The sequence below is a fragment of the Panthera leo genome, chromosome D1, assembly GCF_018350215.1.
Source record: "Panthera leo isolate Ple1 chromosome D1, P.leo_Ple1_pat1.1, whole genome shotgun sequence".
Classification (NCBI taxonomy): domain Eukaryota; kingdom Metazoa; phylum Chordata; class Mammalia; order Carnivora; family Felidae; genus Panthera; species Panthera leo.
In genome coordinates this window covers 65,116,223-65,143,100 of record NC_056688.1, presented here as the reverse complement: position 1 = coordinate 65,143,100, position 26,878 = coordinate 65,116,223, and the positions used below count along the sequence as shown (strand labels likewise).

At 53.0% G+C, this 26,878-nt stretch overlaps 1 protein-coding gene across 2 annotated transcripts in view; it reads left to right on the top strand.

Moving 5' to 3' along the window:
- The first annotated feature begins 1,014 nt into the window (after window positions 1–1,014).
- LMO1 (LIM domain only 1) overlaps window positions 1,015–26,878 on the top strand; it is a 41,902-nt gene continuing 16,038 nt past the window's right edge. The window contains exons 1-2 of one of the 2 annotated variants that reach the window (XM_042906427.1): window positions 1,015–1,120; window positions 5,599–5,863. In XM_042906427.1, the coding sequence (XP_042762361.1) occupies window positions 5,839–5,863 (25 nt within the window). In that variant the 5' untranslated portion in view covers window positions 1,015–1,120; window positions 5,599–5,838. Of the gene's footprint in view, window positions 1,121–5,472; window positions 5,864–26,878 lie in introns of those variants that run through there. The other variant, XM_042906428.1, reaches the window with a different exon arrangement.

Genomic DNA, 26,878 nt, shown 5'->3' with positions numbered 1-26,878 from the left:
TGGGGGAGGGGGGAGCATAGCCCAACAAGTGCACAAACAGCACCCACCACTTCCTGATCCTCTCATTTTCTCTTCAGTGTTCTGCACTCACACCCCATGGGCTTGAGTGTGCAGCGGGCAATGCTGGGGCAGTTATGAAAACAGAAAGGAGATGGGGCGCTCACCACAGTAGCCACCGAGTCACGTTCACAAAGTCACGCACAGAAACACCCACAATCTCACCATTCCTGTGCTGGATCTCAACCCCGAACCCTCGGTTCCCAGACCCAGAGCCACACCCAGCCCGATGCACTCATGCAGTCCCTCACCATCACACGCACGGATCCCCCATTCACACCCGCGCGGCCACAGACTCAAACTCCCACCCGCGATCGCAACACATTCCGCCACCCCCAGGCTCGTCTTCGGCTCGCACAGCGGCTCATCACCCCGCGCAGCCCTCACTCTGGCATGCGGTCACACACACACACACACACGCACGCACACACACGCACACGGTCGCTCACACGCACACACTCTGGCTGTGCTTTTGTGTTTTGTCAGAATTAATGAGAAAAGTTCCCGTGCCCTGCGGGTAATTAGTGTCCTTGGAGTTAAATAAGCTAATGGCGGGCACCTCTGGCCCAAGCAATTATGTTTGTGTATTGAATAATTGATTCAAAGGGGGGAAGGGCCGCTAATCAGATCTGAGCATAATGAATTGATTTAATTAACAGGGGAACTGAGGGGCCCTGGAAAACGCAGGCTGCACTCAGCTGAGGCGAGCGCGGCCCGCGCGGACGGAGAACGGGCGCGCGGCGGCTGCGGCGGCGGCTCCGGCCCGGCCCGGGCAGCGGCTGCTAGCGCGGCTCCCGCGACCCCGCGGCGGACCGACGCGCCCCCGCCCCCGCCCCCGGGACGCGCACGCCCTCCCGCGCTCCCTGCCCGCGGGGCTAAGCTGCCGGCGCCGGTCCGCCCGCCCCCGTCCCCGGCCGCCGCTCGCGGGGCGCGGAGCCCGCGCGGGGCCGGCGGGAGCAGCGCAGGCGGACGGCCGCGGAGTCCGAGCCGCGCGCCCCTCCGCGTCCTCGGCCCACGCCGGGCTGGAGCCATCGCGGGACCATGGTGTTGGACCAGGAGGACGGTAGGTGCCCGGGGCCGAGGGCCGCGGCGGGCGCGGGGCGGGGGCGGCGGCGCGGGCCCTGCGGAGGCCACCCCGCTCGCCTCGCGGAGGCAGCGTCCCCCCGCGTCGGCCTCGGCCAGCTCGGGCCGCCTGGCCGCTTCCCGGAAGCGCGGCGCTGGGTGTGCGCGCGGGCGAGTGTGCCGGGGTGCCGGGCTCAGCCCCCGGGGTTCCTCAGCGGGGTTGGGAAGTCCCCCGGGCCGCCCCGGACTCGCCAGCCCCGCACGCTCTGGCCCGGAACTTTCTCTCTGGCTCTTGCCGCCTCGCAGACACAGGGAGCGCCTCTGCGACCCGCGCCGCGGGCTTCCCCGCAGTGCCCACTGCCCCAGGTCTCCCAGGCTCCCTGGGTGGGTGTCTGCACGTCCCCCCTTCCTCACCCGACTGCGGAACGGCTCCCCCAGGGGGATGCCCTGAGAACCTACAGTCAAACCAGCATGCTCCTGGGGTCGCTCAGATCTGGAACTTCATAGCTGCGGGATGGGTGACATTGCTTCACCCCTGGAAGGGTTCCCCCAGCCAAGCGTGTCGGGAGGTGCCCTGCTGGCTAGGGTAGGGCTCCAGATCCAGAATATCAGGGGCGGATTTACCTTGAAGCTAACGAAGTTTAAGCTTCATAGTCCTTCAGTGGTCATTTGGCGTTAGTAATCTTGTATTCCTTTTCTTAAAGAGCACCCCAGCCCCCAAATTGCATAAGTAAGCTTGGCTCTCAAAAAATCTGGATCCACCCCTGAGTCCAACTCACAGCTTTCCCATTGTAGCTGCCAGTCTGGCGGGAGCACGCAGAGCCACGCTGCCACGCTGCCCCCATGGGATCATTCCCTAGGGGCTAGGGCAGTTCCTTAGTGCCTGGGAGATGAAGCTCTGAAGCGTGAGGCAGGGAAATTTGAGGCTGGGAGGCAGCTGCTGGTCTGCAGGGAAGGGTCTGGCTGCCTGGCCTTTCTCTCTGGCCTCACTAGTCCCTTGTCCCAGCCTACCATCTTACCCTGGGGTAATCAACTGTCCTGGTTTACCCAGAACCATCTGGTTTTAGCACTGAAAGCCCTGTATCCTGGAAACCCCTCAGTCCTGGGACAAACCAAGACAGTTGGTCAGCCTACATCCACAACCTTCTCAGTGCTGTTGTGCAGGGGTGGATTGGCCTTCATTAAGAGGGTGGGAGAGATCTGCTTTCTGGTGTGCGAAATTGGCCTAGGCTTCCACAAGGCCTAACAAATTATAACTGCAGCTTCCTAGAGGGGTTTCCAGAAACCAAAAGAGGAAAGTTTGTCAACTGTGTACTTCTCCACTCTAGCTGGTTGCAAATTCCTGTGTTTGGACTGCTTTTTAGGGGGCGGGGCAGGGCATCTGAACTTGGCCAACAGGCATCCTGATTGTGCTTCAAAATCTGTAGGGTCACTCTGTCCTGTCAGCTGTGGTGGCCACAGGGAAGGGGCCCTTCTCACTCCAAATACCTTTCTGAGCGTCACCTGTGAAGCCAGCTTGTAACCCCACCTTGGAGACAGCTGCACTGTGTTGGAAGCAGGGCCCTTGGGCTGAGGCACATCTGACAGCCTCCACTGAGTTCTGGAATATCTGGTCTGCCCAGGCCCTCAGGCAAAGAGTCTCCCCCACTGCTCGAACACACACACACACCCCGACCCAGTGCACGAACCCTTCCTTAGGACTTTCATTCCAGGTGCAGTGACAAACTGCTAGGACCTGCCCAAAACTTTGAAAGGCAGCCAGTAGAAACCCCTTTCTCCTCACCATAACCTGGGGGTTAATCAACTGGTCTCCCTCTGCTGCCCTCAGAGGCATTTCAAGGACATTCTGGAACACTCTTGGCAATGTTGGCTTGAGAGTACATGCTCATCAGCTGTGGACTGTGTTGGAGTCCCACTACCTCCCCCAAGGGATTGAGGCTTCCACTCTGGTGTTGCAGGTGTGCCTCTGGACCTGGAGGCGGCTTAGGTGGGGGAGGCCTGGGCACAGGAGTTACCTGCGCACCCAGCAATTCCCCATGTGCTGAGAGGGTGGCTGGCTGCTGGATGAGGGTGAGGCTCATGTCTGACTATGTCAGCCCAGCAGGCCCCTTCCTGGCTAGAAGCTCAAGTCACCTAAACCTTACTCCAAGGCTTGCTGGGTAGCTCTATAAAGTGGGAAGGTCTCTGCAGAGGCCCTTCTCCAGATCACTGTGGAAGCTCAGTGCTGACAACAGAGCGTGCAGAGAGAGCTGTGTATGGACATGAGCAGCCCTTCACACACAGCACCGGTCTGCTGATCTATCCTACCAGCTTCTTTAGCTCAGCACCCCAGGCCTGCTCCAGTCCCTGAGTTGGGGCACAGGGCCCCTGACTCCCCAGAGGGATGCTGGTTGGGTGGCTGCTAATTGGGCACGTTGGAGTCTTGGGGGAGTTGTGTTGGGACAGAGTCGCCAGCACACCACATGAACAAGAGTGGGAAAGTGCCTCCAGATAGTCAAGTCCTGGTTTGTGGGTCAGGGCCAGACCCTGAGAGTGAGGAGAAGCGGGCCCTGGAACTGGAGAGTAAAGCCACGGCCTTGGTGGAGCGAATGCCTCCAGGTAGCTAGCACAGAGGCATCTACAGCAAGAACCTAGCCCTTGCCGGCCTGTCAGGCCCATTGCTTGTGACACTGGCCCCCAGCTCAGGCTGGGGTGAGGGGTTGCTACTAAATGGGTCAGTGGCAGCAGTGCCAAAGCCTCCCTCAGACCCTCGGGATATAGCTCTGGCTGCGGTGGCAGGGGAGAGATCAAGCTTGCAGTCCTGAGGGACAGTGAGACTGAGCAAAATGATATATTTAACATCAAATATACTCAAGGACTATTAGGATTAAGTATTCAAGATGAAGGGGAAAGTGAAACCCTCGGAGCTGCGGATGAGGCATCTCATTAGAAGCAGACTCTTCTGTTTTCTCAAAGCCTGACTTCCCTGCCTAGGATGGAGGAAGATGGGCCTCTGTACTGCTCCCCCATTCCCCACCCTGGTCAAGCACGTTGCATTGCGGTCTGCCAAGGCTTAAGGGGCACAGCCTGGCCTCCAGGTCTCATTTATACCCAATAAGTCCCCCCACTGTTGGGGCGCCACAGTTTACAAAGCACATTCACATGCATTAACTCATCCCCACAGCAACGTGGGATAGCAGAACATGTCTCCCACTACACAAACAGGGAAACTGAGGCCCAGATAAAGTGATTTTCTAAGATTCACCATTTGCAATAGGCAGAGATGGGATGAAATCCCAACTGGCGGTCCTTTGATCCTCCAGGGACTTCGGCTTCCTTCTCCTTGCCTGGGTCTAGTCCTCAGAAGTGTCTGCCAGGGATGAGCCTCTGACACATCTATCCGAAGCCATCTTTGGGTTAGAAAAAAATCCATTAAGATTTCCATCCCCTCCTGGAACTTGGTACTGTCGAGACAAACAAAACAAAACAAAACACAAAAAACAAACAAAAAAAACCTCTTGGTATTTAAGAGTGGCCTTCCTAGAGTAGGCAGTCTGGACACTAGTAGAGAAGTAGGGTTCAGGAGGAGAGGAGATGGGCACTGTCTTCCCTCCTGCCTCCTGAATTACAGAGGAAGAATTTTCAACTCCTAAATAGCAGGAATCTTTTGTTCACTGCTGTATCACCAGTGTCTTATAATAATACATGCTCAATAAATAGTTGTGCAATGAGAAAAACCTTCAAGGCCGTGCTGTGCTTGCTCAGAGAGAAGCTGAGACAGGATCCCACTTCCTATGGAATTAGGATGCTCTTGCTGGTAGGGGAGGGGGGTGCTGGGGTCAGGGTGGTGCCCTAAGACTCAAAGTGGGAGAGTTTGTACCCTGCAGAGGGTTAACTTTGCCAAAAATCCAGGAAGCAACCAGAAGCCTCTGGCAGAGCAGGTAGGAAGCGAGGGCGCGAGGTCAGAGAAAGATCTGCCCGGGGCAGAAACCAAGGCTGAGGGGGTGTGAGTGACAGACAAGGGTGGTACACCTGACCAAGGGTCTGGGATGAGGACCCTGGGTGCTGCGCGGAGCCACGCGCCGAGCTGGGGCCGAGCTACCTCCAGGTGGCGCTGCGGAGCCGGGCACCCGCGCGTCTCCACTCCCCATTAACCCAGGAGGGAGGGGGGCCTCGGGAAATGTGTGCATTTATTCAGTAGCAGGAGTGCAAACCTCATACATTGAGGGAGAAAGGCAGCGGGAGACGGCCGCCGAGATTCCCCCATCTCTTTGAATATAATTTTAGATTGAGATTCAGATTAAATCCGAGGGGAAAACACTTTATGAGGCTGAAAGCTGTGTCGTTGCCAGAGCCAGGGTTATGAGCTATCAAATGCAATTACATTAAGACAGATTATACTGGGCAAATTGAGCCATTTAGAAGGTGAGAATCAAAGAAACGGCTCTGATCCTCTCTTCCCTGTTCTCTCTCCCTCTCCCCCCCCTCTTTAAATTGCAGTTCGTAGTTCCTTGCAATTCTGAGGCACAAAAGTAGGTGAGACTGCTTTTGTATCTGCGAAGTGCTTCACTCCTGAATGTAATTCTAGCTGAGTGCAATCTAGGTTAAGAGCCGGACAAGCGGGTAATTAGAGCCCGCTCGCTGCCCGAGGACCGGCCGCCCCGCCGAAGCGCGCCCCGAGTCGGCGCCCTTCTCCCGGCCGAGCCGAGCCGAGCTGCGGCTGGACACGGAGCGCCCGAGATGATGGTGCTGGACAAGGAGGACGGTAGGTGGCGAGCGGGGGGCCGACGCCCCGCACCCCTTGGCCCCCCGCCGCGGCGCGCGGGAGCACACGCCGGGACGCTGGCTCACACACGCCAGGCGGTGCAGGGCTTCCCGGGCGGGCGGCGCGCGGGGGGAGAAGGGCGGGGGCGGCCAGGTGGGGCCGGGGGAGGGGTGAGTGAGCCCGGGGCGGGCGGGCTGTGCGCCGGCCGCGTGCTGCTCTGCGGGGCCGCGTGCAGGCTCGGGTCCCCTCGGATCTCGGCGCAGTGGCGCTCCGCGCGCGGCGTTTCGTCTTTGCGGCCGCTCCTCTCACCGCAGCCATCTCCCTCGCGCCGGCCGCATAACCCGAGAGGGTAGAAGCGGCGGGCAAATCAGGGGCTTCGGGAGAATCGGACGCCAGAGCTTGCGGCCAGCGGGTGCGCGGGAAGACCCTGCTTGCCCCTGGATGCCCGGCGGGCGAAGGGAAGGCCGGCTGGACCCTCGGGGAGACAGACGTCTCAAGTAGTGGCCCACTATCTCCCCGTCCCCGGGCGCGGAGGCGGGAGTTTGGCCCAGAGGAAGCAAGTGTCCCGCCACCGGCCAGTAGCACTCTTGCAGGAGCGGCCTGCAACAGTGCCATGACCTGCTGTGGTCGAGAGCCTCAGTGCGCCCTACAGGTCAGAACAGAGGGGGCCAGGGTTGCTGGAAGCCTCTAGAAGGTGGTCCCACATACCCCAAAGCCTTCCTGACTGGTAGTGCCCTGCAGTGTGTGTCCTGGTATGTTTAGGAGAGATTGGGGAACCCGTTGCGCTTGAGGGTAAAACCAAGCGGGTGCCCTGTGACCCAAACGGAGTACCCAGTGTCCAAAGAGTAGCAGTTCCGTGGCTGGCCCCAGGCCCCCCTGCCCTATAGGTGAGGGTTGCCTGGTGTGTTGGTGTTGTAGGGAGATTAGTATGTAATTGTTGGCACCCCTGCTGTCGCCTGACTTCTGGTAAGGAACTGAGAAGGTGGCTTTGCTGTGTGTCAGCAGGAATCCTCTTTGATTGACCATGGTGGCCATTCTCTGACCTGCTAGTCAGTCTTTACTGGCCTGGGCCCTCTGCCCACCAGGTCAGTGGTGGTGTTGACATGGTCACTTAGTAAAAATTCCAAGTTCAGTGACTTGCTCAAGGTCACACAGGGTGTGCCCTTTGCTGCTACCACATGCTGATGCTCCTAGCCTCCCCACTGCCTCTAAGACCTTCATCAGGGAGGGGCATTTAAAGGGTCTGGTCTGGGAGTCGCGTGTGGAGGAGCCTTGTGGCCAGTAAGCCCACGAAGGCTATTTCTCAGCATGTATGTGGTAAGAGAGGCAAGGGGGAACTAAGTGTTTCTGGCCAAAAGAATGTATTTGCCAGGGTCTGGCTGGGATGGATGTAACCTCCATCTCTAGTATGCTCTACCTCTCTCCAGGATCCCCATGTGGGCTGTCATAGGACTAGGCTTCTACAGGTCTGTGTAACGAAAAGGAGAAGGGACCGGGTCAGGGCAGGCCAGGAGGGAGGAGGCTTTTTGTTGTGCCCATATCTAGCCTTCACTTTCCCTCTTGGTAAAATGAGGGGCTTGCAGAAGATAGTGCAGAGGGTCATTCCTTGGTGTCTGGAGGTACTCTCATGATGGAAAGCATGTGGAAATCAAGGTATGTCTTCAGCCATGGTTATTTGGCATGCTTGGCTCCTCAGGCCCAAGCCAGAAATCGAAAACACCCAGACCCTATCCTTGGGAGGCCTTAGGGAGATTGTTCTCCTGGGACAAGATGACCTCCACCACTGCCACCTAGGTAGTGCCCTGTGCAGGCATCCCAGATTTCCTTTGAGCTCTGTGATACTCAAGATTTTCAGATGAGCCCTGAATGGGAATAGATATCTGGAGGTCATTTTAGCCAGTCTCCTGCCTCCAGACTGCAGTGCACCTCAACCACTTGGGCATATGTGTTTCCCCTAATCTCCACCAGATCTGCAGAGGGGAGCTCAGGATGCCCCTTGGTCCCCTTCTCTGTCCAGTCTAAGCAGTGTGGTGCCCACTACAGCTCATACCACTGAGCTCTGGGGGCCCATAACAGCACAAGGAAGGTAGACAGCTGGGACCCTGAGGAGCCATTTGATTCTTGTCCTGCCCAGCCCAGAGGTGTCCTCCAAAAGCAATCTTTCTGCTTGTAAATCTTCCCTCCACTTCATATTAGAGTCTGGCTTCCTCCAATTCCAAGAACCCCTGCGGGTGGCACTGTCAGTATGGGAAGGGAGAAAGACTCTAGATCCGCTCACCTGCCCCTCTGTGCCTGCTGCCTAATTTCTTCCTGGCACTTACCCCTTTCAGCAGGTGGCCCTGTGAGCTGGGTGGCAGCATTGGCCCCCAGGGCCCCCAAGAAGCATGTCCCTCAGGGATGCAGCACTGCACCCTTTGTCTGGCTGCAGCAGGGACTCGGGCCCTTATTAACCACCCCCAATGCCTTTTCTCCACCTGACAGCATCTTGTTGGAAGGGGCTGGGGCTCTTCTGGTTGAAGTCAGGTCTGCCAGCTACCGAGGACCAAAGCTCTTGCTCTGCTGGGCTGCGGGGCTTTCATGTTGCACTTCTGAAAGATAATAAAATATCAATCGCTTTGCCGTAGCAACGGGTTTAAGAGACTTTCTGAAGTATTGAATCGTCAGAAAAAAAAAATTTTTTTTTTTTTTTTTTTTTTGCTTTTAAGCACAGTGCATTATTAATAAAGTAATCCATTAGGTCGAGCAGTGAAGGGCCACCACAGAGAGGAAAGATCTGTTTTGCAAATGGTTAAACTTCTGGTTTTAAGATTAATTGCTTTCATTTGGACGCTTGCTCTTGGCCTAGCCATCTCCACTTTACTGGAACTCAGGGTCCAGGCTTCTAAATGCCGTCGGGCCTGCCTGTCAGCAAAGGAAGCCCTGCTCCAACTTTCCCGGAGAAACAGCCCTTCTTTCCCTGGCACCTGTGCCTGAGCTGGCACTAGGCTGCGGGCCTTCCGGAGAGGCTTACAATCTAGGAGAGCAAAGGGAGTTCTGAGCACAGAGAGCCAGATTAGCCCTCAGGCCATTGAAGAAGAGACCCTTGAGTAGAGGCAGGCAGCAGAGGGTCCAGCAGCCCCAGGAGCAGTGAGAGCCTTGGGTTGGGACTGGGCAGGAGAGGATGCCGAGGGCACCCTCTCGGGGTTGTTGGACCGGGTACATGCTAGAGAAGGGCAGGTAAGCTGCCTCTGGAAAGGCCCAGCCGGAAGACTGGAGTGACCACAGGGCACAGCAGGCAAATTGGAGAACTAAACACCAGACATGATCCTTAGAGCATTTTTAATAAGTGAAATTGCCTAAGGACAGTGGAGCTGGACTGAGGAGGGCCAGACAGCGAGTCTTCAATTGTTAATGACCACTATGAGTGTGACCTCCACAGTGGACCTGGTTGATCCACCAGGGCAGGCTCTTGGCTATTCTTGGGTACTGACCAGCTTTTGCTCAGCCATTGGCAAGGCCTCCTGGGATAGCCCATCACGCTCTGGACTGAGAAGAGTCCTTGGGGGTCTCTCCTAGCAGAGTGTGGCCAGGACCTTCCTGGCCCCAGAGATAGAGGCAGGAAGTGGGCCCTGGTGCTGTTCCATGCCAGAGACCCCAGTGGGTCAGCAGGAAGTCAGAGTCCAGCAGATACTGGTGCCTACTGAGGACTGGTAAAGGCCTTGTGAGGCCAATAGCATGGGGCCCAGGCCTGACACTTGCCTGGTGCCTAGAAGAGAAGGGTCTCCATCTGTAGCTCCCATGCCAGCTCCGGCCGCAGCTACCTCCTCGCTGCTGAAAACAAGGCTTCACAGATCTTGAGCAGCATGTACAGCTGCTTACCCTTCCTGCCCCAATTCAGCCAGGCAGAGAGCCTGTAAAGATGGGTCTCCCTCACCCCCTCCCAGAGCCTTGGGTAAAGAAGCAGGTGCGTTTCTCTGTTCCCTGCTCTTCCGTTCATTTGCCCACATGGAGCACTAAGGGGGGGTGGGGGACAGGGAAACAACATAAATTGGTCTGTCGTCCAGAATCCATGTCTCGCTAATGTACCCAGATTAACTCAACTGTAAATTGTCTCCTTGGATGGCAGTGTCTTGCTAAAAGTTTCCCATATGATTCATGATTTGGATTGCTTTTAACGGCTATTGGCTAAGCAAGCCGGTGACTGTACAAGGTGATGCAATTGGCATTAGTGAGGGGAGGCACGGGAGCGTGTAATGCAGTCAATACTGCATTAACTACTGATGCCCAATTACAGGGAGTGGGAGAGAGCCTTTCAGGAGCATTAGGACTGGGGGAAGCTGAGATCACTGGCCGCTGCTCGCCTAAAAGCTTCACCCTTTGCGTGCCGGGGCTTGGCGCTGACGTGGCCGCTCACTTGGCCTCTGTCGCTGCAGGAGCTGCCTGTCTCTCTTACGGTCTCTCTCTCCCTTTCTGAACATGTCCCACAAAGATGCTTTTAGCACATGGAAGTGCGCATTTTCCTAGAACCTGGGCCTGCCTTTCATCCCTCAGAGAATTGATTCCCCACCCCAGCCAGTGTCCCAGAGTCAGACCAGGTGGCTGCCCCACCCACTTCCATTTAAGGAGCCTCCCAGCAGGCCCCATTTGTGAGCAGGACCAAGAGGAGATCTATTTTGGTCTCTCTCCCTTGGAACAGATGAATGATTGCCAGCAAGCATTGGCGGCTACCCCTCTGTGGTCGTGGGCAGAGGAACATGAGGTTCGGCCTCAGAGCAGTGGGCCGCGGGCACCTGGCTGCCAGAGTTGAGAAGTGGCCATGGATGGACAGACCAGGCCTCCTCTGAGCAGGAGACGGAGCTGGAGAGCCTCCCAGGGACACGACCCAAGCCATGTTGGGGTCCCCACCAAAAGCAGACCCCCTCCAGAGCTATATCCACCAGGGCAGACCTGCCCATAAGTACCCCGCAGGCCAAGGCTTTTGTTCAGATCCACCTCCAGGGACCAGAGGAACTCCTGATCAGGGGTGCTAGGAGATTGGAAGGAGTTAGGGAGGAAGGTAGAGGAAAAGGGCATTGGTTCCCCAGTGTGCCAGGCACCACTGGGCTCATTGCTGCCTCCACCATTCTGCTAAGCTGTGCAGGTCCAACGTGCCCACTGTGGTTTTGTGTTCCATGCCCACCTGATGTTGAGGTTGCTTTGCCTCCATACCATCTCATCTCCACAATGAGAACAACCATGTCTAAATGGTTGGGTTGTTAATGAGGATTAAATAAGATAATATCTGTGTATACATTTGATAAACCAGGAGGCCTCATGCCTGTGTGAAGTGTTCTCCACACAGCTGGAGTATGATCAAATAATCTGGCACCCGATTTGGTGCCTTGTTCACTCACTCTCCCTCTTCCAGTTTACCCATCATGGCCATTGATCACTGCCATCCAGGAGGCAGGCTGTCTTCACTAGTTACCACTGTCCAGATCTCCAAGGCAGATAGCATTGTAGGAAGAAGCCTTCAAGACCACGCTTTGCAAGCCCATCCATTTATAGGGGGACAGTTGAGGAAAGTGGGCAGGAGAGTTGCCCAGGGTTCTGTAGGGAGCGCAGAGATTCAGCACCTTTCTGAGCTCTGTGCCCAGCTTCCATGACCTCTGACCCTCTCTCCAAGGCATGATGAGGTGGTAGAAAACTCTGACTAGGCGAGACATCAGCTATACTGGCACTGGGTGCCTGAGCATCCCAGTTGTGGCCCCAGCCAGCCTGCCGACAGCCCACAGGACACGATTCTGTCCTCAAATGGAAGTCCTCCTGGCATGTGCTGATGGGCTCTAACCTGGCCTGGGCCTTCATGGACCAGAGCACCCCAAAGGTGCATATGGCATGTAACCCATCCTACCTGCCGTGTCTATAATTGAAGGACATGGAGGCATGCAGGACATCCTCCCACCCTCACGCTTAACTCTTCATGGCATTGCTAGGGTGAGTTTTCCTGACAGGTCTGCACTCAGGATAGGACCACACCAGTGGAGCCAACTTGCACTGGCCTACACATCTCTTCCCAACTCTGAGTTCCGTGGCATCAGGTTGATAGCTTGAAATCAGCCATGGTGGGAGTATTAATACCGTGGAAATCGGCAAACCATACAAATAAGGGCTTTTTCTCAGAGAGCCAATTGTTAAGTATTTATCAGCACACCCCTGGATTGCATTCATCTGGGGCTCTGGACCCACCTGTTTCTTTTCTGCCACTGCCATCCTCCCATCCCACCTAGCATCCTTCTCCTGGTTCTTGCTACAACCAGGAACCCAGCCTCTGCTATCCTGACACGATGCCTGAGACCCTCTGCCATGCTAGCTGTCCAGTGCGGGGCTAACGTATTCGCTCTGGTTTTGTGTTGCAGGCGGACTCCGGCATTTACCACTGTGTTCTTGTTCATGTTGTTCCCCTCGCCTGGCATGCCCTTTCCCCTGTAGATGACCTTGCAGGAGCCTACAGGTGGTCAGAGCCTCTTACAGACCATTCCAAGCCATGCTCAGAGTCGCATCCACCCTACCTAGCAACAAGCTGGTCTCTTGTTGGAGTGTGTTCATTTTGTGTTTTGTCTAAGGCAGGAGTCCACAGTGGCTGACACAACTTGAGGCAAAGTAAAGGCAGGTGATGTGACAGGAGTGAGCAGGCCGGTCTAGGTTGCAGGGGCAGATGCGTCAGAGTGCAGGCCTGCCAGGTCAGAGTGGGTCACTGGCTCCTAACTCCTGCCTCTTCCCGACTGAGCTGTCTTGAGTGGCCTGCTGTCTTCGAGTACAGCCTGATTCAGGAGACCTGCGTACTAGGTCCCAGCTGACTGCTATGTGACTTCAGACAATTTACTGGGCTTCAGTTTTCACGTCTCTAGAATGGGAATGATAACGTCCACGTACACACTTGATAAGCCAGGAAGCCTCATGCCTCTGGAGCAACATTGCTTTGTGCAGAGCTTACAGTCTGATCTCTTTGGCTGCAGCTTCTCAGTCTTTAGGAGTCATAGAAACACACTTGCTATTGTTTTACTGAACCCTTACTTAAAAGTGAGGCATTGTGCACTGTGTGTGTGTTAGTAAGTCATTGCTGCGTAACCAACCACCCCCAACTCAGAGGTTCAAAACAACAAGTATCCATTTGGCTCTTGAATCTGTAGGTCAGTGATTTGGGCTGGGCTTGGCTGAGCAGTTTCTCGGGTCTCAACTGAACTCTCTCATGCCTGGCAGATGGCCGATCCACTGGACACCAGGGATACAAGTCCCTCATCATCCAGCAAGCCCTTCCAGCCTGTTTTCATGGCAGAGACAGGTCAGGAGGTAGAGTGGAAGTCTACAAGGTTTCTTGAGGCCGAGGTTTGGTTCTGACAGGTTTCGCTTTTGCCACATTCTGTCGGCCAAAATAAATCACAAGGCCAGCCCAAGTTCAGGGACTGGGTGGGGGTGGTCAGATTCTGCCCTTAAAGGAAAGAGGTAGAGACTCACATTACAAAGGGTGTGCATACATACCAGCAGGAGGAGTAGAGAATTGGGGTCATTTCTGTACTCAGTCCACCAAAGCATCTCCCATGTAAGATCTCACATAATACCCTGAACCACCCTAGAAAGAGCTGCTCGTATTATCCTCATTTCACAGACGAGAAAACCGCCATCCAAAGAGGCTGTGTAGCTAGCTGGTCGCAGGTCCCCCACCTGCAAGTGCCTGAGTTCAGGCCATCTGACTACAGAGTGTGCCGTCCTTCTCTGCGCTCGGCTGCCTCCCTGTTCCAACTGACAGACTTGGAGCTGGGGGAGAAGGACACCCAGGGAGGGTTCACGGGAGAAGAGGTGGAGCCAGCTGGTGTTCCAGCCAGCCAGGATGCCTGGGGACAAGGTGAGGGAAGCTGGCTGTCTGCGTGGTTTTTTGGGGCTGCCATTGGAGGCAGCAGGCCTGGAGGGGAACCACAATGAGGTCAGCCCCCCGCTGCCTTCTCTGGCTTTTCCACTCTGCCCTGCAGTGCCCCTGGATGGTTGGAAGGGGTGAGAAGCTCCGTGGTTACCAGCGCTGACTCCAGCCTGGGCGTGTATGCAGATGCAGTCAGTCAGGAATCAATTCATTGGTTAGCCCCTCACCTCAAAACGGGGCGGTAAGTGGGCTGGTGAGAGGCCTGTGTACATTCATAAACCAGCTGATTGAAAAGCAATATTTCAGATAAATACAAGCCAGCGATCTATCAGTGGTTGTAATAAAACCCAGGCTTCAGGCTGTGATTTTATTTTGAAATAATAAGAATTGCTTGATTCTTTTTACTTGAGTTACCATGGTAATTCCGGCGTGGAGCAGTGTTATATTGATTTAGAAAGTGGACAGTAATATTTCTTTTGTGTTATTCTGTTTCTAGGCCTTGATTTCTAATTTCCACTTGGAGATTACTTTTATAAATTTCTTAAGTCCTTCCACTTTTTTTCCTCTCACAGTATAATTTTCCTCTCACACGCCACTATGTTCTGAGCTTATTGGTTTGCTCTTATTTTAAATTAAACTTGCTGGTTTCAAATATTGAAATGACATCTTTGTCTGTGTCTGTACTTCGGTTTAGCAAAATATTACAGTCTGACGCTTTCTGCTTAATAATTTAAGGGAGGCATTCTGTCGGCCCTCACTGGGTGCTGATAACTTATGACTCAACCAGCGCAGGCCTTAAACTCCTGACATTTTAATATTGTGTGGCGGGAGCAGCCACCCCTCCGCTCTGAGTCTCAGTGGAGAAAACCTGCGTGGCACCCCAGAAGGGAGGTTTAATAACTCAGCCTCACCCGTTGGTGTGATGACTTGATAGAGAGGGGACGGAGACCCAGTCTTCCCATGTAAGTGGCCGCCGCTCGGGCCCAAGCACGTGCTTTGTCCTGTCTCTCCCTTCCCTGAATCTTTACAAGGTCCAATTCCTGATCCCTGGTGTCTGGGAAGGACTATGCGGGGAACTGCCTGCGGGTGCCATCCGGATGCTGGAGTGCCCTGTTTCTCAGCTTTCCCTTTTGTAAAACAAGGGGAGCTCACGTGGGCTTTGAGTCACACAGACTGGGTTCAGATCCTGCCTCTGCCGTGTAGTGATTCTGAATGACAAATGGTAATCGTAATTCCGACTAGTCAAACAGGTATGATTAAGACCGTCTGCTAGGTCCATCGAGGCTTCAGTTGGCCAGGCTCCTGATGGTCTTGTAGATGATTGGTACGGTTCCCTAACCTTCCTTAGGTTTTAGTGAGGAACAGGGGAGAAAGTGGAAGTGGTTGTGCTTTGAAATACTGACTCTGCTCCAGACATGCGTGGGGTTCAGAGACCCAGGAGAATTGCTGTTTGGAAAGGACCTAGGGCTATGGCGTGGTGAGGTGGGTCAGCTCCGCCTGCTTTCCTGGTCGGCCCAACAGAAAGCAAGGGGGCTCTGTCCTCTGGGTTCCCCTGAGTACTCCACAGCAAGGACTGGACTCCATAGGGAAACTCACAGCAACGTGGATTATAGGGCTGAGATGGATCTTCAGGGTCCCCTCTCTCTGGCCTGAGGAGAGGTTCCTGCCCTGTGTGGTACGCCAGTGAGGTAGTGTATTAGCTACCTATTGCTGCGTAACACATTATTTCACAATTTACCATCTTAACACCCATTTTTTAATCTCATGGTTTCCATGGGTCAGGGGCCCAGGTGCAGCTTAGCGGGGTCCTCTGCTCAGGGTCTTTTTTACAGACGATAATTACGGTGTTGGCCGGGGCTGTGGTCTCATGTCGGGATTCATCTGGGGATTGCGCTTTCCCATTCACTTATTTGGTTGTTGGCAGGATTCAGTTCCTCATGGGCTGTTGGACTGGGGGGGCTCATTCCTAACTGACTGTGGATCAGAGACAGCTCTCATTTCCATGCCACGTGGGCCTCTCCAACATGGCAGCTTGTTTCCTTAAAGCCGTCAAGAGAGAGTGTCTGCTAGCAAGCAGTAGCTCACAGTCTTTTATAAGATGTGACACGTCTAATCACAGATGTGACATTCCATCACTTTGGCTGCATTTTCTTCCTTGGGAGCAAGTCCCTAGGTCCAGCTCATACTCAAGGAAGTGGGAGGATTACACAAGGGCATGAATAATAGAAAATGGGATCATTGGGACCATGTTAGAAATCAGCCTACTGTGAGAGGTGAGCCTCTGGCACAGCATCTCAGGCCTCAGGTGTCCAACAGTTTAGCCGCCCCCAGAGAGAATGAAATATCAGCTCCATCCCCAGGAGGCCCATTGCCTCTGCCTCACACCAGGGAAAGCCACAGATGTCTCAAAGCCTTTCACTTAATCTTCACGGCTCCCTTGGGAGTCTGGAAGATCAAACACTAGACCCATTTTGCAGAGGAGGAGGTTGTGCTCAGAGAGGGAAAGACACTTGCCTAGGATAGCCCAGCAAGTTGGTATGTGGCAGACTTGCGATGAGAACCAGGCCTCTGCCTGCCATAAGCTTGGGGAGGTAGTGGTAAAGACACTCCTAGGCCTCCCTGACCCGAGTGGTAAGAGGCAGTAGCACTGATTGTAAGCACACACAGGGACCAGGGCTAGGGATGGAAACCTCTGGATTCCTTGTTTGACAGATGGTAAGTTTGCTGAGGACACTAGGAGCCTACAGAGCAGCTGTTCATTACCTAAGGGCCTCTCTTCTCATTCAGTGGTGACTCTGGGAGGAGGTGAGGGTGGTTCCTCCTGAGCCAGTCTTTCTGAGGCTGTTGGACTGAGGGCCTCAACCTCCCCCTGGCTGTTGCCAGGCCAGGGGGGGCCAGCATCTTTGGGGCAGCCTGGGTGGAGACCACTTGAAGAGTTCTTCACATGGGAGCAGGACTAGAGGAGGCTCTCCTATGAGCTGGAGCACAGGGCCGAGCCAGGACTCCTGCACCCATAGCCTGGCTCTGTTCCCAACTCACAGTATGTCCACGGACTGGCCCCTTCCACCCTCTGGGTCTGTGCTTCACTATTTACATCACAGGGGCTGCTGGCGGCTTGATGCCTAGTGGTACTGTGTATGGAGACATAACTGTGGGGAACGAATGTTTTGAGGCCAAGGCCAGGAGCAAGAAACCATCCTGACAAGGTTGCTTTTTCTTTGGTGTCCTGGGGTCAGAGAAGTAGCGATTCCAGGCGAGGACATCTCTGGCCTCCGGCCCTCCATACTTGGTCTTGCCACATTTGAATCCAGGTGGATGGTCTGGTTTCCAGCTGTTCCCGGGCAGATCCACAACTAAGAGGCAGAGGGGACCCCTGAAGCAAGCCCAGAGCCTGGAGGCCAGTGAACACAAGTCACAGACTCAGGCCTGAAGGGATCCTGGTTAGTTACCTCCTTTTATGGCAGGGAAACTAAGGCACCAAGAAGCATCTATTCCCTCTCTCAGCTGAATGTCTCTAAGATACTTTCTGAGTAGAAAAGTCTGAGGCCCAGCAGAGGCTGCCTCCAGCCCACGATGGGATGCCGGGGCTATACCCCATCTCTTTGCTTGTCAGTTAGAGGCTGTCTCTAGCAATCAACGGTTCTTACTCAAGCCAGAAGCTGTTTTCCATCTGTGAGGTGTCTTGGCAGGAGCTAGGGCTCTGGAGGAGCAAAAGGCAGTGGACAGGTCTCCTGCAGGTACAGGGTTCTGACCTGGTAGTCAGCCCAAGTACAGAGTGTCACCTGTCTTTTTGTCCCCTGGATGTTTTCACACTGCTGTTTGATCCTCAGAATTTTTTATCAGATCAGTGCCAAAATATGCCTTACATGTGAGAATAACATCTTAGTAATATTATTGAAAATGTAACAATTGGGGTGCCTGGGTGGCTCAGTCAGTTGAGCATCCGACTTCGGCTCAGGTCATGATCTCACGGTCCGTGAGTTCGAGCCCCGCGTCAGGCTCTGTGCTGACAGCTCAGAGCCTGGAGCCTGCTTCTGATTCTTTGCTCCCCCTCTCTCTCCGCCCCACCCCTGCCGTACTCTGTCTCTCTCTGTCTTTCAAAAATGAATAAACATTAAAAAAAATTAAAAAAAAAAAAAAAAAAAAAAAAAAGAAAATGTAACAATTAAAAAATATCCCGGAAAAAAAAAATCAAAATTGGTTGAAATAATTAACACAAAGCAAAACTGGCAGCAGTTAAGATCGCACCTGGCAAAATATGGTATTGACTAAGATTTGATGGAGGAATCAAATCTTCCTGACAAAATTTAGATCTGCCAAAGTTGGCTCAGGAAACATTTTTTGGTAGAAGTAATTATCACAAAAGAAATCTCAACCATGTCAAAAGCTCTAGTTCATAAGATTTAATATGAGCCAAAAACTGATCATGAACCAAATAGTCACTTCAAACTTAAAAATAATCCCAATAAAAATAATTCCAGTAATGTTGTTGAAAAAATAATTTTTTTAAGTGCTAGGAAAAAAAAAAAAAAGAATTCTAGTGAAATAAAAACAGGAAAGGGGGGCAAATCTTGGTTTAACACTAGTGAATAGAAAATTGATGAAGGAATCAAATTGACTTAATAGAGCTCATTAAGAACTACTTTCTTGATGAAAAATCATTAATGTTAGTATAATTATTATCAAAATATGTGTTAGGGGCTAGTTCCTAGTAGCAGATGCTTAGCAAATACTTATTAAGTGAATAGTGAGTGAATGAATGAACGAATGAATGAACGAACAAACAGGTGAAAGAGGTTGGAGAGGAGCAGAGAAGATCACAAGGATTGCTGTGTTCTAGAGAGAGGATAGAGTTACACTTTATTAAGATTATTTGTACTGCTCTGGTATGTTTTCCAACACCACCCAGCAGTTCTCCAGTTCTCAATGGACACCGACTAGGTGTCCTACAATTTAACTCAGTTCTGACATTCTCTGGCATCAGCTCCCACAGATTAAGGGCTCAGTCTCACAAGACTTTCCCCACTTCAGAGGCCAATCACAAATCCAGGATGTCATCTATACTTCTGGCAGTCCTGCTCTAAATCAGAGTTCCCATGATCCCCTCCTCAGGTTAGAGAATTTTCCAGGATGGCTCACAGAACTCAGAGAAACACTTTCTTATACTGACCAGTTTACTATAAAAGCTACAGATGAAGAGGTACATAAGGTGAGGTCTGGGGAGAGGGGTCCTGAGCACAGAAGCTTCTGTCCCTGGGGAACTGGGGTACATCACCCTTCTGGCACACGGATGCATTCATCAACCTAGAGCTCATCAAGTTTTGTTCAAGAGTTTTTTTGAAGCTTAATCTCCAGCCCCCTCCCTGTCTTTCCTGGAGGTCTGTCAGTACACAGGGCTGAAAGTCCCAGCCCTCTAATTGCTGGGTCTTTCTGGTGACCAGCCCCATCCTGAGGCTGGCTGAGGTCCTCACCTTAAGTCACCTCAATAGCATAAACGCAGGTGGGCTCAGAAGGGGCTCCTCAGGAATAACAGAAGATGTTCCTATCACTCAGGAAAATCAAGGGTTTTAGAAGCTCTGCGCCAAGAACCGGAGACAAAGACCAAATATATTATTAAACCACAGCTACTCTGGGGAAAATAAATCAGAGGGGCAGAAAAGACAATGCATAATGTGAGGGGGAAGCATTTTTCCTTTTGAGCTTCCCAGAGTATCTGCTCCCCACCCCTCCAGCATCAGACTGCTCCCTGCTCCTTCCTTCCTTCCTTGCTTCCTCCCTCCCTCCCTCCCTCCCTCCCTTCCTCCCTCTGTTTCCTCCCATTTCCTCCCATTTCCTCCCATTTCCTACATTTCCTCCATTTCCTTCCAAGTCTGCAGTCTGCACATGTGAGGTGATGGGATGCAAATGGGGGTCTGGATGGTTAAGAGAAGAGGCAGTTGAAGTCCAGGAAAAAAAGGGTAGAGGGCATGACTGGAAGTGTGGCCTTGGAATGTGATGGCTCATCTGAGGTCTCCCAGTGATGAAGATCCTGGCTAGAGCCTCTTGGTTGCCAGTAGCCGGGCCTGAACTTCTGGAGTTGAGCCCGAAGGAAGGCAGACTAGAGGACCTGGCTCCAAACCTGTCCTAACCTACCTCTGTCCCAGAGGCCCTTGCTTGTCTGCCTGTCTTTGGCCTGAGGCTTCCTTTGACCCTACCCTTGCTCTTCAATTGCTTCCTCATGACTGGACCAAGATCCTGACTTTCCAGGTTCCAAAGGAATGACCTGAAGCCCGTGGGCCTGAGGCAAGCAGGAGCATACCAGGATGGGGAAAAGCAGCTAGTCCAGACCTGCCCAGCCACCCATGGGCCATTTCCTAACCCCTCTGCCTCATGTGATCTGTCTGTAAAGAGTTTCTTGGCCTCCTAGCTCTGGGCCAGTTTTCTCTCTCAGACTGGCTTCCATAAAAGCTGATTCTGGGACAGAGCTAAGTATTTCTACCTTGTCTGCGTCTAATATAGTCTACTCCCCAATTATATATAGCTAAGGTAGGCCCTGAGAAGAACAGAATTCGTGTCTCAGGGCACCTCCATGTGGTACAAATGAAACAAGGTCTTGCCTGTGCAGTGAGCTGACTCTCAGGGGCATCTGTGGGTGGCGCCGCTCCTGCCTGGCTGCCCAGGGGTGACTCAAACCACCCCCACCCACCCACTCCATCCTGTCTCTAGCCACACCCTCTTCTCTCCAGGGCCCATACTCCTAGGAGCTCTGCCTTCTCTTCCAGGGTGAAGGCTCTGGATTCCCTCCCCTAAGAGGAGAAAAACCCCAAGAGCCCAGACACAGGCAGATGTGAAATCTGTCAAATTTTCTAAAAGCAACAGCAGCTCCGTGAGGGTGTGACAGCTTACCGCAGAGGTGGCTTTCTTTTGACTTCGGAGGGAGGTTATAAGCGTGGAGTTTGGATTCCAGCCCTACTCTGCCTTCCTCTGACAGTGAGACCTCAGGCATGTCTAGTTCTTCTACCTGCCGCTGTGTGACCCTGTGCAAAACCACGCATCCTTTCTAAGCCTGTTGCCTGAAACGTAAATTAGGACCCACAGCATCCTCCTCGTCCTTTGCAGAGAACTCAGATGGGAGAAGATGTTTTTGTGTGTTTTGCCTGCTAGAAAGCACTGTGCCCACCTGCGGAGTTGTTAGTGAGAACATGGTGGCTGCGTAAGTGAAGGGTGCCTGCCGCCCCTTACCCCTGAGACATCCTGACCTGCAGGGCTTTGGAAGAGAAGTTTGGAGAAGCTAGGGGATAGTTTCCTTAAGGGGCAGCTTCCTGAGACAGCAGCCCATGATGAAGCCACGGAGACTCATGGAACCAGCCCCGTGCCTAGGAAATGGGCCTATGTCCTCTTGCGCCACGGCACAGGTACCCTTCTCTAGTGACCAGAGCTGTCCTGTCCCCTCTTGGGGGCTCTTTCCACATGTGGGAGACTTGGAGGCTGGTTTGTGCGCTCAGATGAAGCCTGAGGTGCCCTAACAACCTTCAACCTAACCTTGGTCATCCCTCCAGACCCAGGAGGGAGGTGTGGCTGGGTGTGCCTGTCACAGTGCCGGCCTGGTGCCCCCTGTTGGCCAGGATGCTTCATCTTTTTTTTTTTTTCCTCCAATATATGAAATTTATTGTCAAATTGGTTTCCATACAACACCCAGTGCTCATCCCAAAAAGGTGCCCTCCTCAATACCCATCCCCCACCCTCCCCTCCCTCCCACCCCCCATCAACCCTCAGTTTGTTCTCAGTTTTTAACAGTCTCTTATGCTTTATCTTTTTGAGTTACCCTCTCAGATTAGCCACGAAGGGCGCTCTCTCCCTCCAGTGGTTTTCATTTGACCCAGAGACAGCCTCTGTGTCCTGGATCCAAGCCTTCACACCCCTGTCCCAGCGGGAGAGGGCAGCACTCCTTAACTGAATCTGGGCTGGGGGGACTGGAGGGCCTCACTGTGATCTTATTCGTTATGCACGTACCATAACTTGTGGTGCCTAATGTAGGACAGGCTCAAGGTCTGAGAGAGGCACCGTCCCCCCACGGGCACGCCCAGTTTTTGGGTCGGGCGTAGGCCTCAGAAGATGCAGAAATTCCAACAAAAGACAAAACATGAATGCAATAGTGGAAGCAGACAGGTTGGAGAAGAGTGGTGGATCCAGTAGTGTCTGAATTTCCTGGGAAGCAGGGCTGGAAAAGTGGGCACAGTCAGGTTTCCGGATGGGGAGGGCTGGGAGGAGGCAAGGGGGCACACTGGAGCCCTGTCCTCCCTGGGGAGCATCCAACTGCAGATGGGGTGAGCAGGGCCGGACCTCCCTGTGAGGCCTGGCCGCTGGACCTCCCAGGCCTCCTCCCCTAACCCTAGGACTTGACTTTTGTCAGCTGGTTTCTCCTGTTCTCAAAGGGGTATTTGTTTTTGTTGTTGTTTGTTTTGTTTTCCTTTATAACAGCTTTATTGAGACATAATTTGCATGCCACACAATTAACCTTTTTAAAATGTATAATTCAGTGGTTTTTAGTATATTCACAGTTGTGCAACCCTCACCATTACCTAATTCAAGAACACTTCCATCACCCTAAAAAGAAACTCCATACCCATTAGCAGTCACTCCCCATTCCCCCCTCCTTGGCAACCACTAATCTACTTTCTGTCTCTGTGGATTTGCCTGTTCTGGACTTTTCATATAAATGGAATCATACAATATGTGGTCTTTGTGGTTGACTTTTTCCCTAGCCTGATGTTTTCAAGGCCCATCCATGCTGTAGTGTGAATCGGTACTTCCCTTTATGGACCAATTAATACTCCACTGTATGTATGTATCACATTTATTTTTCTTCTCATCAGTGGATGGATGTTTGGATTGTGTTTCCTTTATAGCTGTTGTGAATAATGCTGATATGAACATTCACGTACAAGTTTTTGTGCGGGCACATGTTTTTGCTTTTCTTGGGTGTGTAGTTAGAAGTGGAAGTGCCAGGTCATGTGGGAACTCTGTGTTTAGGGATATTTGTAATTTCAAATAAGCAGTGCAGGAGAGTTTAGGAGAGAAATCCTTTGTTGTCCGGGCTTCCTTGCCTGGTCCTTTCTGGGCTCCTAAGGTTTGGAGGAACCTTGGGTAAGTCATTTCCCCTGCTGGCTTCAGTTTTCTGATCTGTGAAATGGGGTTCTCGTGGATCCCTGCTCACCCTGAGAGCTTTTGTTAACAATTACTGCTCACACAGTATGTCAAGGATTGCAAAGCACTCTGTGGGTTTAGCTGCTTTAGTTCCTTAGCCCTGTGAGATGGGTGCCACACTCCAGTTTTGCCGACGGGGAAGCTGAAGCTCAGAGAGCTTAAAGGACCTGACTGAGTTTACATTGTGGGTCAGTGGCAGAACCTGACCTTGTACTGTACTCTAATGAGTCCAGGTCCCTTGCCTGAACTCCTCCCTCAAATGTGTCTCTGGGTAGGGCAGGGCTCTGTACTCTGGAGGGGCCTGTCTGAGCCGCCATCATTTCGTTGGCCCCGTCCTGGGCACTGGGAAATCAGGGCCCAGACATGGCTGGGTATGGGCTCTGAGGTAGAATGGTGCTATAGGAATAAGGATTCTGCAAAAAGTCCACTTTTTAGCTGTGTGTCTTTAGATAAGTTGCTCTACCTCCGTGAGCCCCAGTTTCCCATCCATAAAACTGAAACAATAATTGCTACTCATAGCACTGGAGAACGTGGTAAGATGTTGGATGTGAAGTGGCAAGCATGAAGCCAGGGAAACAAAAAGTGTCACCTATACACCTAGCACGTGAGGAGAGCTTGGAGAGGGCATGGAGTATTGTGGGCCCATTGAGAGGTGGCCATGCCAGTCGGGACCAATGTTAAGGAGGAGACATCACTTGGGCTGGCTGGGAAGGTGGGAGATGGGCGGTCCCAGCGCTTTCCAGCCTGGGGCTGCCAGAAACCAGGAGGGGCTTCCGGGGTCTCCTGAAAGATCTCCCATCTCGAGGAGAGTTTGTGGACAGACCCCGCTGGTGCCCCCAATCCTCCCCCTCAGCCTGGCCTGTAGATGCCTGAGAGGGGGCTTGCATGACTGCCTTACTTACCCCGAGTGGTAATAAAACACTTTAAATTTATTGTGACATTTGGATTTAATTAAAAAGTACACACTTAGGGAAGTAGAACATAATGGGGAGAGAGGCAGGGTGGCTTTTCCCCTCCTTTCTTCCCCAAACTAATTAGCGTTGTATTTTAAATTGTTTATGTGCCGCTAATCATCGTAATAAATCATTTATACTGAAAAAGACACACTCGGCTGTGCCCGCCGCGCGGGTTCCGCTCGCCGGGCTCTATCGCGAACAAATTGATCTGGAAGTGAATTTATTAACCACTGGGGAAGAAATCATTAGTGCTTTCTCTAAACATTCCCCAGGTACGCTTTATTGCCGCAGTTTATGCTGTAACTAAAAGGAGCATTACCCAGGCCCATGTTGTAATTTCCTTGCAGAGCTGACAGCCCACTCCCAAGCTGGGGGGGGGGGGGGGGCTTGCCTCCCCTCCCATATGTGGTCCAGTAGCCCCAGCCCTTTCCCTTTGCTCCTCATTCCAAAAGGGGCTCCCTGTGAGGTCTCCGCAGGCCCAAGTCTTCGGCCACCCTTTCTGCCGCCTCTCAGCTGAAGAGTCGTTCACAGTCACTCGTGTTTGTGTCCCAGAAGTGTGGCTTAAAGCAGCAGTGGTCTGAGAATTGGAGAACTGGGGAACGGGGGTTGTGAGGTCGCTGGGGTCAGAGTCTCGTCACGGACCCGCTTTCCCACAGAGATGGGGGGAAGGCATCAGTAGTGGGTTGATCCTATGCTCGGAGGAACAAATGTGGCTGAGCCGGGACCCAGGCAGGAGTGTGGGGACCATAACTGAGGCTGCCAGGAGCATCGTCTGCCCTCCTGAGCTTCCCACGGCCTTCCCGCTCTTAGCCCTGGGGCCTTTTCTGGGGTCTGGCTGAGCAGGTGGTCCCACTCAGCTTCCTGAGGAGTCCCAATTCCCTGTGTGTCCCTGTCCACCTCACCATGCCAGGCCCAGAACTGTACTCAATACTCCACACACGGTCTGTCAGGTGACAGACAGTATGATTGTCAGCTCTTTGGCTGCAGCCACCATGCCTTGGATGATGCAGCCTGTGGCAGCCACACCAGCTCTCCCGGCAGCCAGCCTATCCTGCTGACTCACACACAGGATACTTTCTTGTCCTTTGTACTGGGGGGACTTTGGACCACTCTGACTTCACAGGGCCTGCCTTCCAAGACACTCACACTCACGGCAAGCTTTCTCCCACCAGGTTTCTGGGAGGGAAATTCACTCCTGAACCAAGATCTCTCTGGGAGACCGTGGCTGGTCTGAGATACAAACCCTGCCCATCTGACTCCAAAGCTCTTATTCTAAATGGCTTCATCCACTGGTGCCCCGTGAGCCTCCTCAACCAGGTTGGGAGGTGAATAGGGATCTGGCCTTGCCTTGCAAGACCTTGCCTTCAGCTTCTCTCATCCAAGTCTATAGAGGAGGGTGGAGCAGCCCTCAAGGCCTCACCAGGGAGCTTCAGGAAGGACCCCAGACAGGCACCCCAGAGGTCATGCTGTGTCAGCAAGAGCCGAAGGGACTCCTGTCCCTGTGGCTCCTGGGTGCGGGGCACTGGAGTCTCCCTCCTAGTCCCCATGTCCTCCTTTCCCTCATCCAGCCCAGTGGCTGGCAGATAGGTTCTGGATGCTTCGAGAAGGAAGCAGAACCCAGCATCTGGCTAGGCTGAGCTTGCCTGGAGGGTCCCCTCCTTATGTCTGGAGAACACATTTAAAAGTTTGAATTCAAAATTGATTTTGAAGGGCCCTAATCTCTGATCCCCTGGCGCTCACGGTGTGTCTGCAGCTCCTGCCAGACTCTCGTTTTCTGGTTCAGCGCGTTGGTGCTCACGTCCCTGATGCTGTGAAATTGAGACTCATCTGAGAGTCCGTGCTCTCCTCCTCCTCTGCAGAGATTGCAGGCCTCTTGGGAGCCCTGTTTCATTAGATGGGTGACGTGGGCTTTGCGGGTGCCCAGGGAGCAGCTGAGTTGCTGTCTGGGGAACACAGCTTCCAGACGCTTCCCTGCTGATTTCCCATAGCTGTACAGCTCCAAGCAGCATTCTGTCAAAGGACCTGGGGGCTTGCTCCAGCAGCCCTGGATGGGAGGGGGCTTGGCAGAGGCTACAGTTAGAGAAAGGCTTGGGCCTAGGGTTCTTCTGTAGTAACCTTTGGGGGCTTTTTCCTCCCACTGTCCTCAAGAGGCTCAGACTTGGCTGGGAGGTAGGAGTGGTCATATCATAGCCAAGAGGACCCTCAGGTGGGGAGTAGGGGAGGCTAGGTCTGTGCCAGGCAGAGAAGGGTGCCCAGGCCACAGGCACAAAGGGAAAGATTGAGCTGATGAGATTTCACAGATGACCGAACTTTGGGGCTCTACCTCCACTCTCTGAGGGTTGGGATGGAGCATTTGTGTGCAAGGGGACATTCAAAGGGGGACTTCATTCCTCACAGGTCTGAGGGGTTGGAGAAGAGGATTGATGCCCCTTAATCTAAAGGGTAGAGGGTTTATATTTGCAAAAGAGCTGTCATTTTGCAGCTGGAGCCCTGGGTAGTCCTCTCAAAATTCCAGATTGAGGATGGCAGGACCTAGGCACTGCCACAGATCTGCTGTCTTAGGCCACATAGGTATAGGTGCCTAGCAGTGTGTGCCATGGGGCAGCAACAAGCCTGATGGGAAGGCTCCCATCTCTGGGTAGCCTGCCTGTCTGCATTTAGGCCCCTCTGGCCTGAAGACTCTTAGTAATATCTGGGTAGATTCTGCTTAGTCTTTTTATTCATTAACTGAACTGATGGTTAAAAAGTGATTGCTATGAGGCTCAGTGCTGGAGATACAATGGTGAACAAGGCAGGACTAAAAAAATAGGCCTTCATGGGGCTTTCGTTCTTATGAGCGAGGCCAATCATTTGTCTTTAGTACAATCACAAAAAAGTAAAACAATTACAAGTTGTGATTAAAAACTCAGAAGGAAATGACAAGGGAGTCATGTAAATAAGGAAATAAGGTAGTCAAGGAAAGCCTCTCCGACGAGGTGACATTTAAGCTGAAGTCTA